The sequence below is a fragment of the Triticum dicoccoides genome, chromosome 1B (assembly GCF_002162155.2).
Source record: "Triticum dicoccoides isolate Atlit2015 ecotype Zavitan chromosome 1B, WEW_v2.0, whole genome shotgun sequence".
In the NCBI taxonomy this organism is placed as follows: Eukaryota; Viridiplantae; Streptophyta; class Magnoliopsida; order Poales; family Poaceae; genus Triticum; species Triticum dicoccoides.
In genome coordinates this window covers 648555588-648571120 of record NC_041381.1, presented here as the reverse complement: position 1 = coordinate 648571120, position 15533 = coordinate 648555588, and the positions used below count along the sequence as shown (strand labels likewise).

At 47.4% G+C, this 15533-nt stretch overlaps 2 protein-coding genes across 3 annotated transcripts; both read left to right on the top strand.

Annotated features, from left to right (window-relative positions):
* Positions 1-3454: 3454 nt before the first annotated feature.
* Positions 3455-3963, top strand: LOC119349368 (non-specific lipid-transfer protein 2-like). The gene has a single exon (XM_037617391.1). The coding sequence runs from the start codon at positions 3526-3528 to the stop codon at positions 3814-3816; it is 291 nt and encodes a 96-aa protein (XP_037473288.1). The 5' UTR covers positions 3455-3525; the 3' UTR covers positions 3817-3963.
* A 3418-nt stretch (positions 3964-7381) lies between these two features.
* Positions 7382-15177, top strand: LOC119349367. Of its 2 annotated transcripts, none has more exons than XM_037617390.1 (8): positions 7382-7604; positions 8044-8131; positions 9244-10626; positions 10725-10797; positions 11116-11189; positions 11292-11522; positions 12590-13216; positions 14426-15177. In XM_037617390.1, exons 3-8 carry the CDS (start codon positions 10444-10446, stop codon positions 14945-14947), a joined length of 1710 nt encoding a protein of 569 aa, XP_037473287.1. In that variant the 5' UTR covers positions 7382-7604; positions 8044-8131; positions 9244-10443; the 3' UTR covers positions 14948-15177. The 2 variants fall into 2 exon arrangements, with proteins under 2 accessions (XP_037473287.1, XP_037473286.1); XM_037617389.1 differs by having other exon boundaries at positions 7383-7604; positions 14423-15177.
* Positions 15178-15533: the final 356 nt, after the last annotated feature.

Genomic DNA, 15533 nt, shown 5'->3' with positions numbered 1-15533 from the left:
CATCCTAAGACAACTGCATGTAATAGTTTCTTCTGAGTTACCTGGTTCATAAACAACATTATACCTAAACTTGTGGTTATCCTTCCATGTCACAATGAATGTCTCACGCCCAATTCCCACGAGCGTCTCAAATATCTCCAGCTGACCCATCTTATGCAAATCATCTTGCAAGATGTAGAAATTAGCAGGTGTGAATACTTTGGCGGCATGCTCCTCAAGGACTTTATATTCAGTAACAGACGGTGGTTCCTTCTGGAATGCCTCGCAGTCATCGTACGCCTCGTTCTCACGCAGGCGAACTATACAGTTCTCATAATGCACCACCAAATCAACAATTGTCATACCGTAGTCCAGGTGAAGGTGAAGGCAGGAGTTGAGGCTTTCACTCCTCTAGTTACTTCGCATACCAAGAAAAAAACCATCGGAAAGATATGAAGCTGCCCACAGTCTCCTCTTCCTGTACATCCTGTCAAGCCACTCTTCAGTTCTATCCGTCTTCCACTTATCATAGAAAGCTTTCCATCTCTGCTCAAAGTTCGCTTGAGAGGTGGCATAGTACAGGAGCGATCTGAACTCATCCAGTGACTTGTAATGCAGGTGCCTCTGCATATTTTTCTCGATATGCCACGAACAAAGACGATGGAAAACATCTGAAAGGACGGTCCGAATAGCCCGGATCATTGTAGCGTCATCGTCTGTGATTATTGACTTTGGCTTCACCTGACAGTTTGCCTTCATAAATGTCTGCAGCAGCCACACGTATGTCCCTTCCGTCTCGTCAGCAATGATGGCACAACCAAACACTGTGGTGCAACGGTGGTTGTTAACTCCTACAAAGGGGACGAACGGCATACCGTATCTGTTCATCTTATACGTGCTATCAAACACGACCACATCTCCGTAGTCCTGATAGTCCCTCCGCGACTGTGCATCGCACCAGAACATACTCTTCAGTCGCCCTTCCTTGTCACGCACATACTCAAAAAAAAACTCAGGGTCCTTCTCCTTCCTACTCCTCATAATGCCAACTGCCGTCTCTGCATCACCCTTTGCAATGAGCCTCATTTTTTCTCTGCAACAAAGATTGTAAATGTCCCTCCTGATAAGCCCGCACTTATCGTACGAACCGTATCTGCTGATGAAGTTGTCCATTATAATATGCTTTCTTATCCCGGCCGCTTCCATGGCCAATATCTCGGCCCTCTGCCCATCTCCAATCCGTCTGTGTGACCATAAAAAACAAACCTCGTCGGGCCGAGCCATCGCGTGGTTGTGATCATCCACGAATGATGCGACGAACCAAACGCCACGTTCTCTGTCCAGCTTCACCACCATATGTGCACCGCAGTCACAACGAGTCTCCGGTCTAAGCCTGCGCTTGCGGCCCTCCATCATTCCCGAAGCACCTCGTTTCACCTTTTGTTTCCTTATGCTAAACCCGTGTTCTCTGGCGTGATTGTTGTAGAATATGTATGCATCCCCTTGCGACCGAAAGGTCATAGCCATGACCTTCCAATGTGTCTCAAGCATCTTCTGCTGCCTTTGAGCCTCCTCAATATCGATCTCTCCCTCATCGTGATCAACGCTCGGACCATCTGACTCCTCCTACAACATTCATTTCAAAATATATATGTCAAATTATTATCATTTAAATCATACTATTGATCCATGTACAACATCTATCAACTAACCTGGCTCAAGTTATCTGCAAATGATTCCTGCCAACTATGTTGCACATTGTCAACATCCACATCTTCCTGGAAATTTGTACACAAAGATATACAGTTAGCCATGCCATACTTTGCAATTTCGAAAATAAAAAAATATACGGCACTTACGTTTTCGCTATTTGCGCCATGTTCATTATTATCAAAATCCTCCGGAGGTAAGATATCATATGACGAGACGGAATCGTTGTCGCTGCTGTCATCATCTTCGTTCAAGTTATCGTTATTGGTCTTAGTCACCTTATCAGTACCATTCTCGTCCCTCCCGAATGCAGATTCTTCGTCCATGTCAACACGCCTAACTCACAGAACTGCAAAACATCGTGTGTTAGGTTTAGTACAATGCATCATGCCCAAAGCAACGCTAGTTCTGTAAATCATGCCCTAGTCCGTAGAGGAGGCGCTGCGGCGGGAGGTTTTGATGAACCCTAAACCCTAAATCCGTACATGCATGAAATAGCCCTCACTTCTATCCAGCGGCGAGTCTACTAGACAGGCTTAAACAGGCTCAAGCCTGCCCTCCAGAAAAACAATTTTTTTAGTACTGCTATTACTACTTTCATTCCAGCTCATTACTACATCTATTATCCAGTAGAAAACACACAACACCACACATGCGCAGTTACGGGCAGCACAAACGAATGATCAGTCTGCATCAACTGTGTAATTACTCGTTCATGTACTGTAAACGAATTTAGTGCCCAACGCAACTTATTTGCAAAAAAAGAAAAATAAAAAAATGAGTTTGCATGCATGTATTCCTCACGCGAAACCTGTATCTATCCCGCTAGGTTTAGATGACGGGCATGACAAACCTTGGCCTGCGGTGTAGACGTCGACGACGTTCGACGACAGTGCTGCGGAGGCGGCGTCAGACGTCGGGCCCTTCACGTCCCCGGCGTACAACGACGACGGTTAGATGTGGCGACGGACGACGTTGCGACGGCGAGGGCGGTGTCGGACGGGGTTCGGGCGGCGAGGGCAGCGTCAGACGTCGGGCCCTTCACGTCCGCGTCGTCGGGCGAAGTTGGGACGGGCGACGTTGGGACGGGCGACGTTGGGACGGCGAGATGCGGCGACGGGTGAAGTTGGGACGGTGAGATGCGGCGACGGGGGCGGCGGCGGGCGACGTCCAGACGCCGAGGGCGGCGACGGGCGACGTTGGGACGGCGAGGGTGGCCTCGCACGGGGTTCGGACGGCGGCAATCCGCTGCGGCGGCGATCGCCAACTCTGGAAATACTGTGATTAGCGGGCGGGCGACTAGATGGGCGGGCGAGAAGATGGGGGCGGGCCCAGATCATGGGTACTTTTTTTTTTCATGCGCGCGGTATACGTATGCCCGGCAGAGCTGTACAATACGAGGTGGGCATACGTTTCTTTCGTATGCCAATTCTGCCCTTCTACGTTTTGTTGGGGGGTCTACCGAAGCAAGGCCCTATATTATCCCCTTTCAGTTTTGCGTCGAGTGGCGCAGTGGCGCAGTGCGTGGACCATTTCTGCTCATCATCCTGTCTTCCATAAACGCGATGTGCTCCTGACAAGATGGCACCTATATGAATTCAGCCAATCTGCGTTGCACGCTTGCTCCGCACTAGCTAGCCACGTCTACACAGTGTAGACTACACTTGTGCTCAGCTCAGCGTGGTCACCATGCAAGCTACACTGCCAAGCTCTCTCGATCGAAAGCCTATAAATAGCACTCATCTCACCCCAAACGCTCACACCCATCTGAAGCCATACTTGCAGTGGCCACTAGCGCACTACTAGTCGATCAATCTGTTGTTTCAGAGAGACGCCATGAAGTACTTGGCCCAGCTGGTGGTGGCGCTCCTGGCCTTCTCGGCGGTGGTGCTGATGGTGGCGCCGGCGGGCGCGGAGGCGGCGACCTGCGACGCGCTGCAGCTCACCCCGTGCGCGGGGGCCATCGTCGGGAACGCGGCGCCCACGGCGTCGTGCTGCAGCAAGATGAAGGAGCAGCAGCCATGCATGTGCCAGTACGCGCGCGACCCCAACCTCAAGCAGTACGTCGACTCCCCCAACGGCAAGAAGGTCATGGCCGCCTGCAAGGTGCCCGTGCCCTCCTGCTAAACCGACGCATGTACTATGATCGATCCACACGAGAGAGCCCAGCGCGCGCGCGCCTCTCTGGCCTCTCGCTGCATGTTTCATGAGTGTTGATGTATGTGGACCGATGTGCATCTGAATTTCTGAATATGCTGGATGGATCCTGCTGCAGCCTTGTGTTCTTAGTCTCTCTTATGAGTTTCGCCCCGCCTGTGTCGTAGGACTTTGTGAGTTGGGCCTTGTTTCGTGTAGCAGGGGAAAGCTAGTCTGAGATGGTTGGGATGTAAATGAGCAGTGCTGAATTGCTTAAATTCAAGTTGTTGAGCATGACTTTCTTTTTTCAGATTATGCATGTTAGTGTCAATTTCACAAGTGGCATGATTTAGAATGACGATTCGTTCCCCAGAGGGAGGAGCTCCCAACGGCCGCTTCTGGCTGTTCAAGTGTTTTTTTTTGTTTATAATTGCTACACTATAACTTTAACACAAAAAAAAGTCGAGTGGTCCAGAATTTGTTTTTGTCATGCTAAACTTTAAAGCTGTCATCCTCTATATTAAAAAGGCCATTAACAAAAAATATGCACAAATTTATAAAAATGGCATGCTCTGAAAATAATTAAAAATTGTTGTGATACTTTATATGACTGCATTCATCTAGATAAACATTTTATCTGGATAAGCCCAAAAAATGACATGCAATAAAAAATGGAATACTCTCAACATTAAAATGTTCACCCTCTTTACAATGAAAATATCATGTCAATAATAATAAAATGTCATGCTCTCAATAATAAAACTGGACATGGAGCGTAAATGGCATGACACCGTATGAGGCGTGGCACGGGAGGAAGCCTCGCGTCTTCGGTTGCGGGTCATGACAGCTGAAAAAACTCGACGGCAGGAGCACCTCGATGCTATTCATTGGCTACAAGACGGGTTCCAAGGCGTACAGGATATATGACCCTGTCACGAAATGCGTGCACATCTCCCGCGACGTTGTCTTTGACTAAGAGGCGCGTTGGAGCTGGGAGGCGCCGGAAGAGGTCCATCGGGCAACTCCTTCATCGTACAGTACATGGTGTGCACAAGTGTTTGTGTTCGAGCAGCAACCCCGAGCACAATAGCCACTCCGGGCAAAACGACACCGAGCTCAACGTCCCCAGGTGCAACAACCCCGAGCACTGCAGCCCCATGTCCAGTGGCTCCGAGCACCGCGGGCACAGCAACCCCGCGCTCATTGACCCCGGACACCCTGAGCGAGGTCGTGTCAGTTCAATTTGCAACTCCACCGACAGCGCGGTCGGATCTGATCAACGCCGATGACAGTGTTGGCAGCCTACACCGATACCGATGCACCGGTGACCTTCTCGCGGAGCCACCACAATTGGGGGAGAGCCTCAATGCCGATGAGGTGTTTATCCGATGGCCAGCGAGGAGCCGACCACGTTCGCTGAGGCGGAGATTGAGGACTGTTGATGCCGCGCGATGCTGGACGAGCTATCATTAATCGACAACAACGCTATGTGGACACTCACCAATCTGCCTGTAGTACATCGAGCTATTGGGCTCAAGTGAGTGTTCAAGGTAAATAAGGACGAGTACGGTGCCATCGTCAAGCTCAAGGTCCGACTAATCGCAAAAAGGTATGTGCAGCGCGCAGGGGTGGACTTCGAGGAAGTCTTCACACTCGTGGCAAGGCTCGAGTCCGTTCGATTGATCCTTGCCCTAGCGGCACATCAAGGCTGGGAGGTCCACCACATGGACATCAAATCAACATTCCTTAACGGTAACCTTGAGGAGGAGATCTATGTCTCCCAGCCACCTGGCTTCATCACCGAAGGACGCGAGCAGGGCATGTGCAAGCTTCACAAGGCCTTGTACGGGCACTGAAAAACACTGAGGGCGTTGAACGCCAAGCTGGACTCGGCTTCGCTTGTAGCGCCCCCAAGCACGGCGTTTACACACATGGAACCAGGGAGACACAGCTCATCGTCGACATCTACGTCGAGGACCTCGTCATCGCTGGTGTCAAGCACACCGAGATGCTCCGCCTCAAGAGGGGACGAAGCGCCTCTTCAGAATGAGCAACCTGGGCTGCTCCGGTATACCTCGGGCTGGACGAGAACTAGGAGCATGGTCGCAGGACGATCATTCAAGCGGCCTATGCTGCCAAGATGCTCGAGCGAGCAGGCATGGTAGATTGCCATGCCGTGCACTCCCCGATGGAGGCACGGTGGAAGCTCATCAAAGAGAGCAAGGATAAGCTGGTGGGCGCTACTTTCTATCAAATCCTCATCGGCAGCCTAGGATATCACTTGCACACCCGGTCGGATATCTCATTCACCGTCAGGTTCCTGAGCAGGTGCATGGAGACTCCCACCAATGGTCATCTCGCAGCCGTCACCTGCTTTGGTACATCGCGGGCACGATCACACATAGATGTGTGTATCGCCGTGGCGACGACAAGAACCTGGTCGGCTACAGCAACTCCGACCACGCTGGTGACGTGGACTCCACAAGAGCAACTCTATGTGTTGTTCTTCCTCGGGAGCAGTCTCATCAGCTGGCAATCGGTGAGGTAGAACGTTGTCACCACTTCTTCGTGCGAGATGGTGTACACATCACGGTAGCTACAACAACATGTCAGGGGATATGGCTGGCTCGTCTTCTCGGCAAGATGTTGAACCAAGACAATGCCCCTGCACTCATCTTCGTTGAGAACAAATTGGCGATTTTCCTCTGCAAGAACCAAGTACTTCATGATTGCAGCAAGCACATCGATCTTCACTATCACTTTATACGTGACTATGTCGAGAAGGGCACGGTGGATGTGGAGTTCATCAGGACTGGTAAGTAGAAGGTCGACATCCCGACGAAGGCTCTTGGCCGTGTATGCTTCCAGGAGCTGCACGGCAAAATCGGGATCATCGTCCATCGACTTCAAGACCCTCTGTCAGGGTTGAGGGGGAGATTGTGGGCTCCACCCTGTCTCCGGATGGACTTGCATATTTGCTTAGCTAAAGAAGTAAAAGGCAGGTGAGCGGCCTCGTGGCGGACATTTGCAAATAACATTTTCGTTTAGTGAAACTTAAAACACAAGTGAGTCAGGAAAACAAGTTTATTTTATTGCACCACGGAAAATACAATTTTTACAAAAGTTTTGAGTGGGTACTAAATTTTGTAAGGAATGCAGTAAAAATAAATTCCTAGTTTTTTTATTATATAGGAGAAATTAGTAATTACTAATAAAACAGTAAAATTCAAAGAGGCATACTCAATCAGTATTTCTTTTCTATAGTTTTAGGTACCAGGGTCAAAAGTAAAAAAACGAAATGTAAAAAAAAAAAGGACTAAAATTGAAGGAGCTGCAAAGAGGGATGACCTGTCTTCTCCCCAAATGTCTCACGGTCTCACTCTCGCCTCTCCATTCTCCACCAGTCATGCGTTTGGATGCTGGGCTATCCCTCCATGGGATAAGGATAGCAGTTTTTTAAGTGGATAGCAGTCGTTTGTTTCACGGACGAGTTGGGATAAAGATGGCTAAATGCTTCGAATATTCGTCCAAAACTCGGCTCCGCGGGTCTGCGAAAATCTCGCAGATGTGGGCATCCCGCGCGCGCGGGGGGCGCGAAGGGAGCCCGCGAAACGTTTTTCGGCGCCGTCTCGTTTCATTCACCTCCCACAAAAGGGCAACCTTATCTCTTTTCCTCTTTCCATCTCTCTTCTCTCCCTTCCAGCGGCGGCGGCAGATCGAAGCCCGACGACGGCGGTGAGTGCGCAGCGGCGCCGGCAAATCGAAGCCCGGCGACGACGGTGAGTGCGCAGCGTCGTGGCTCTCTCCTTCTTTTCCTCCGCTCCACATCTGCCATCAGAGGTCATGGCAGCGACGGTCAGCACAGGTGAGTGCCGCGCGCGGCCGCCGGAGGCCTGCGGATGACGACGCCGTCCCTGCTTCTCTCCGGCCGGCGCGCCTTGCGCCCCGTGCGCGGGTGTTGTGCGCCCCGTGCGCGGGTGCTGCGCCGGCCCTGCATCTGTCCGGCAAGTGCGCATGTTGTGCGCCGCCTGAGAGCAGGTGTTGTGCGCGGTACACCGGCCTGCTAGCTGCTTGGCACTGCTTGCTGCGTGGATCTTGCTAGCTATGCAGCCAAACTTGCTTCGTGTACTGCGGCGGCCATATGTACTGATGCGTGCTTTCTCCATTGATTTTCTATCTAATATGCTAATCTTTTTTTGTTGTTTCTTTGTGCTGCAGTAGCGCAGGTCAAACGCAGGTCAAAGGCGACAGGGAAGTCAGGGACTACTACATCTTCCTATCGTTGATTTTCTCCCCAAAATCTAAGGTAACTTGTTAACTGCTCTTCCTATGTACTGCTTGACAGAGGATGTACATGTTGACTTGTTCCTGTTGAAGTTATATCATTTGTACTATTATATTGTAGATGGACAAAAAGATAAAGATGTTAATTTGTGCGGCAGTGGCTTAATGGTTTATCAATATGATAGCTTTGGTTGTTCAATCTAGAAAAAGAAAAAGGAGAGAAGCAATTACATATGCCCCAATTGATGAGAGAGATAGGATGAGAAGAGAGTACTTTGATAACAAAGTATGGAAAAATGATACAACTAGTGTGAACATGCTCAGGCTTCGGAGGGCACCATTCTTTCGGTTTTGTCAACTCTTTAGAGATCGCAATTTGCTAAAAGACACGGTCCATATGTCTATTGAGCAACAAGTAGCAATGTTTTTGCACACTGTTGGTCATAATGTCAGGAATAGGGTAATTGGAGGGAATTTCGGTAGATCCGGGGAAGTTGTTAGCCGGTGTTTTCATAGAGTGCTCCATGCAATTGGTGAGCTTCGAGATGACCTACCATGTCATCATACATGCTAGCGAACCTATGTGTTGTGGTGACTGGTGGCCATAGAACCGGTACCGCCTTCAAGAATGTACATTGGAATGCTTGTGCCATGGCTATGAATGAACATTTTAACCGCACCGACTTAATTGGAACCCACATCACAAATCATACAAGGACATGGAAGAGGAAGTATAAACAGATAGTGCACCTCAAATCATTGAGTGGTGCACTTCGGGATGAAGAGAACTTTATGATTGTTCTTGATCATGAGCATTACACAAACCACATTAAGGTATCTATTTCACTGCCCTTGAGCTATTTCTTTGCTGGAATAACTCCATTCACTGCTGGAATAAGTACTTTTATATCAAAATCCTTGCTGAAATGAGCTTCTTCATGCATTATCACTTGTGTGCACTTCTTTATACTCCATTTCCTTGATGGAATAAGTACTTTTATATCCAAATCCTTGCTGAAATGAGCTTTTTCATGCATTATATCTTGCTGCAATTTATTCTTTCATGCATTATAACTTGCAATAATTTATTTGTATTCCCATTCCTTGCTGAAATGATTACCTTTGTTTATAAAGGACCACAAAGAAGATGAACCCTTCCTTAACAAGCCTATTAAACATTATGAAGAGATGCTGGTTATCGTTGGAGCTAGCATGGCTACAGGGCAATATGCAAAAGGCTCAAGTGACCCTTTAGGTACAGATGTGATTGATCTTGAAGAACCGAAAGCCAACAAAGCTGCTGCCCCTCATGACGAGGTTTCCCAATCACCCACTTGTGGCGAGTCAGCTGCTCCCAAGTTGAAGAAAGCCAAAACCAATCCTTCTGCAGAAGACAGGATGCATGCAACCATAATGGCTTCAAGTGAAAGGCTTGCTGTTGCCATAGAGAAACTTATTAGCAGCGCCAACCCCGCCATTGATGGTCTTTGGGATGAGATGAAAGAACTCCCTGGTTTTGATTTGGATTCCCTTGCACATTACTATGCCTATTTGGTTGACAATCCTCGTGTTGCAACAGCATTCAAGGTCTTGGGAGATGTCCAGAGAAAGGTTTGGGTCTCTAGGTATGTGAAGAGTACCTTCCCTGAAGCCGAAGCATGATGAGTTTATATGGGTAGTTTGACTTGTACTTTTGATGACAACCAAAACAATGGAGCTATGGGTTGTATGGACTTGTTCTTTTGATTACAACCAAAACATTGAACTATGCATGGGTTGTATAACTATATATTTGATCAAGTATTCTATGGAATGTCGAGCTATATATTCTATTACTTGTTGAAATGCTTTTTTCATGCATTATCACTTGCTGAAATTTGTTCTTTCATTCAGTATAACTTGCTGAAATTTGTTCTTTCATGCATTCTAACTTGCTGAAATTTATTTTTTTCGTTCATTATAACTTGCTGGAGTATGTTTTGGTATGGTGCTCAAGATTCTAAAAATGTTCTTATACTTGCTGTTGTACATACCATATTTGATTGCCTCATATTGAAAAATGGCTAACCTCACCGACCAACCAAACAGAAAAATGGCTATCCCCAGCCAAGATTTAACCTTCAAACCAAACAAAACATGGGCTAATATTATCCACCAACCAAACAGAAAAATATGGTTATCCTTATCCTGCTGGATAGGGATGCCCATAGCCCCCCAGCATCTCCTTCTATCCAAACGCATCCTCGGATTTGGTTTAACGAGCATCTTCTCAGAGAGCAGTGCAGGTGCAGCACACGAGATTGAGAAAAATCAACACCCACGCCGTCCGAATCGATGAGCAGCGGCGGCGGCGACGACGATGCGGGGGCTGGGGACGGCGGGCGGGCCGAGTGGCAGCGCATCTACGACCGGGTCGAGGCGCTCGCCGCCGGTCGCGCGCGGCTGGAGGCGCGCAACAGGACCCAGCATGAGTTCTGGGACGCCCGCGACAAGATCAACCACTCCCGCCTCCACCAGGTGTGTGATTCATCGGACCGCTCCTGTCCTCTTACGCTTAGGGTTTTCTCTTGGGCTTCCCTGCGCCTGATTGATGTCTTATGTTCTCATCCCGGAAGGCGGAGCTGAGCAGAAGCAGGTGGGAGGCGGCCTGCAGGGAGCTGCTCCCTTCCGATGATCCCAAGCTCGCCGGTCAGAATACATTGTGCCCCTAAATTTGGCATAACTTTTTTTTGTTGATTTGTAAGAGTTGTCATGATGTGCCTGCTAAATGTCAGTTTTGTTGGTCATTCTCATTCGGGCCTCGCCGCCGCCAGATGGACAAGAAACTAGGGTTATCAAGATTACCTGAATAGCATTTCTGTTTTATACCCTCCGGCCCATAATATAAGAACGTTTTTCAAGCTAAAACAACATATATTTTTGATGAAGATAACCACTGATGTTGTACAACGAGGCACCTAATGTTGCTTCTGATGCCACTGTTGCTGCCTTCTCTGTCCAATGCAGAACTGCTAGAGAGTGATTTGGAGGATTCAAGAACTTGTGAAGCTCTCTTGGACACCGAAAACTTAGAACTGCTGGTACTTAATTATCCCAAAAGCATTCGGTCCAGCTTGTGAATGTCACTGTTTTTCTTAATCATTGTTTTGTGTCCTTGCTTTATCTTTTTTTGTAATGTTTAGGTACAACTGAAGGAAGATGGAACTTGTGTAGAGCTTAATGAAAACACTGCAGATCATGAGCACACTTCCGGAGATTTAATATCAGAACTAAGAAAGTTAAAGCGAATCTATGAGACCCTTCTAGAGGGTAAGCTAAATGAATTGAACTCCTTGGATAAGGAGAATGACAACCAGAAGCTCAAAGTTGCGAAATCTAAGACACTTAAACGCAAGTTTGCCTCCTTATCAAATGTAAGCATTTCATTTTGAAGTATATTGTCGGCTCATACTAGAACTTTTTTTCCTTTCTGCAGTATTTGTGTAATGACCTGGCTTACCATACATAGTCAATAGAGAATGTTCACTAGGTTGACATTTTTGGTTAATATACTGCTAAACAATTTTCCAGTGATATCTTTTTTAGAACCAAGTTGATTTAGGATTTTTTTTTTCCGAGAAAACGCAAAGGACCTTTGCATTTCATTTCATGGGAAAGGTAGAACAGGCCTCCTAGGAGGTGAGCGGTACAGAGTAATACAAACTATCAATGGACGTCCCAAGTTGTGGGCAGAACAAACTCGAAGCACCTGGGCTCCAGCCTTTGCCCAACACTGGGTCTCGTCCTTGATCCTATCCTCTAGCGATTCGATGGACGGCGTGGCGTTGTCAAAGACACACGCATTTCTGTGCTTCCATAACAGCCAGGGTACAAGAAGCGCGATGGACTTGAGGGCCTTCCGGTGCGTCGGCGGCGTGAGCTCACACAATCGTCTATGATTATAACACCTCTAAATCTTCATGTCCCTGTTCAACACTTAACATTGCCTCGTACTTATTTCTGACCAGTGAGTCATCTAATTTACAGATTGTTGAGATTTTTCTGGTCAAAGATGAATTTAAGGGATGATATTCTAAATCACAATACACCTGTTGGTCTCAGTCTCTAGTACAGTCCACCTTATGTATAGTAGGTGATCTTGGATGTATTTATTAGGTACTTCCTCCGTCCGAAAAAGCTTGTCCCTCAAATGGATGTATTTAGCACTAACTTGGTGCTAGATACATCCATTTGAGGGACAAGCTCTTTCGGACGGAGGGAGTAGCATTTTAGTTTTTCCATTTCCAATCCATGGATTAATTTGGTGGGCTTGTCAAATAAACCTTATTCACCCCCTCCCCCTCCGTGTCTTGTATATACTTGTACCTCTTGTCTTCAACATCAGCTCCTTAGCTGAAAAGCTTCCGATCCAGCTTGTGCATGTCACTGATTTTCTTAATCATTGTGTTGTACCCATACGCGTGTGTCTTAATAATGCTAGATACAATCAAAGGAAGCTGGAAATTGTGTGGAGACTATTCAAGAGAATGCGGATCATGGGGCCATCGCAAGAGATTTAAGAGCAGAGCTCAGAAAACTGAAGCAAGCTTATGAGACCCTTAGCTCAAACAAGGATAAGGAAATTTCTGCACCACTTGCAGTGGAGGATTTTCTTTTGAACAAACTGCTGAGAATTGACAAGGACAACGCAGGGCTCCTTAAGATAAAGGAAGTGGAGGCAGCACAAGCTAACGAAGCAGCACAAAAGCTTCAGCAGACTGTAGAGGAACTGCAAGTGGCGGTCCGATATAAGGATGATGAGATTGGCAGATTACGAGCAGAAGCGGGGCCCCTTAAGATAAAGGAAGTGGAGGCAGCACAAGCTAGCAAAGCAGTGCAAATGCTTCAGCAAAGTGTAGAGGAGCTGCAAGTGGCAGTCGGAAATAAAGATGATGAGATTGGCAAATTGGGAGCAGAAGCTGCTAGTGTAGAAAAAATGGTACTGACTCTTGAGGGTAAGCTACTGGAAATGCAGTCCTTGGTTAAGGAGAAAAATGATGAAATACAAAAACTGAAAAATGGGCAACCTGAGAGTCTGAAATGCAAATGTGCTTCTTCTATACCAGTTGTAAGTATTCCTATTCCATTCCAAGTATTTAGCCTGCTCATAGTAAACTCTGGTTTCTTTTCCATATTGTATGTTTAGTGACCTTGTCTTGCCATGCATACATAAAAAATAAATCAATGTACAATTCGAAATTTACTACTTACAATTTAATTGACCACCTCTTGATGTGTGATCAACTGATCATTGTTTTTTACTGATACACATAGTCAAATAGTCTGATTCCTTTAATGGTCAAGAATCATATTTCCCTGTGCGCCGTTCTACAACGTTTCGACACAAAAGGTATAGGGATCATGATTCTTGATAGGCTCAAACATGAGTATTGTGTTACTAAAAGCACAAACTAATAATAAGTTGGTTAGTTTGCTGTCAATTTTGCAGTGCCATCTTTTCTAGAAACTGAGTGGACCTTAGTATTCATGTTGCTTACAATAAGATGTCCGTTTCTTTCTCCTTTTGTCATCCAAGTGAATCCAACATTGCCGACATACTTACTGATGAATAACCCTGTATACTAGAATTGTGCTCGTGATCAGCCTTCTATGATTATTATTACACCTGAAAATCTTCCTGCTCCCGTTCAGCACATAACATTGTCCCACACTTGTTTCTGGCCAGTAACTCATCTAATTTACAAATTGTTGACACTTTGCTGGCCGAAGATGAATTTAAGGGATGATATTCTAGATCACAATACACCTGTTGGTCTCAAGCGGAGCTAGCCCATGTGTGCAGCCTGCGCAAAGTACAAAGGAAAATAGCCGATGGCTATTTGCCTAGAAAAATTACTGATTAAATCTCGGTATTCTTGTATAAGCTAATGAAGGTTCATGAGCAGAGCCCGGGCAACCGCCGGGCTTTGGCTCCGCAAGTGCTATACATTGCATGCTATGTATAGCGGGTGATCTTGAATGCATTTGTTAGATACTGTACCATTTGAGTTTTGTATGTACAGTGTGTGGATTAATTTAGAGGGGTTGTCAGTTCAACCTTATTCAACCTCCCACCCCCCCTGTTTCTCTTTTATATAGTTGTACCACTTGTCTTCATATTGGACTGATCTCATAGGATGATATGTCTGGTTAGATGAAGAATGTCAAATCTTTTCATGTTTGATTCATATCTAAAACGAAAAGCGGATGAAGAATGACAAATCTTTTCATGTTTGATTCATATCTAAAACGAATCTTCTTGTTGTTGTACAAGGAGTTCGTGAGGCAGATGCCCCTTTTCGACGAGTGGGGGCTGCGCCCGGCCGGCCTTGAAGGGCCCCGCGAGAACCCCGCCCTTGTGGTTCCTTTGCCCGCCGTCCCTGCGGCGCGCCCCCCAGAGGTGGATGCAGGGGGGCGAGCGCCGCCGAGTGCCGCTGGGGCAGGTGCTGGAGAGATGATGCAGCCCGGCGCTTCTGAGACGTCAGCCCCCGAGGCTCGGGTGAGCTGCCCTGAGGGGGTGGCAGGAGAGATGGCTCAATCCGAGGCTCCTGAGGTCGCCGCCCCCGAAGCTTGGGTGAGCAGTCCTGAGGTGGAGGCTGGGGAGCTGGCACGGCCTGACGCTCCCGAGGTCGCCACCCCAGGGGCCCCGCCGAACGACCCAGACGCCGACGCTCTCGCCTCTTGCGCCTCGCGCCTTGGCCCGCTCCGCATAAACTTCGAAGCACTCCGCAAGATGAAACCGAGTGGTCGTGCCTATCGGCTGCTGAAGCCGAGGATGTACATAGCCATAGACGAGTAAGTACCTTATCTTCGCGATTTCCTGCTTGTTGTGCCCTTTCCTCACAATGGCTCTTCAGGCCGTGAGGAATGGGAGCAAGGGATCCGAAGCCATGGTTTAGCTTTGTTGGTATTGGTGTCTGCTTCCCTTCTTCAGTCCAGAGTTTCGGTAACCACAAATCTTATGTATTATATCGCCTGGGAGGCTGGGACATGGTTTCTGCACGTAAGAAGGAACTAAACTTTTGTTGATTTCGCAGGCGTACCTATTAACTGGGACATCATGAGTACGTGGCTCGGACCAACTAGTAGATTTTGCTGATTGCGCGTATCACGTGAATGAGATGTCCATTATTTGCACCAATTAAATTGCAACTATATACTACTATGGTATAAGCTCAGTATGCATGAAACCATAGATAGTTGTATTGTCACACTGTAGTGTTTGAGTCACAATGCCATTTCCAACACGAAGAACAACATTTGTGCACAAAACGAACAAGCGCATGCATAGACTCGCAAGGTTAGTAAAGCTTTTTTTTTATGGGAAGGTTAGTAAAGCTTTGTTATTCAGTTCGGGCATCTCCAATGTTGACCCGCATCCGTCA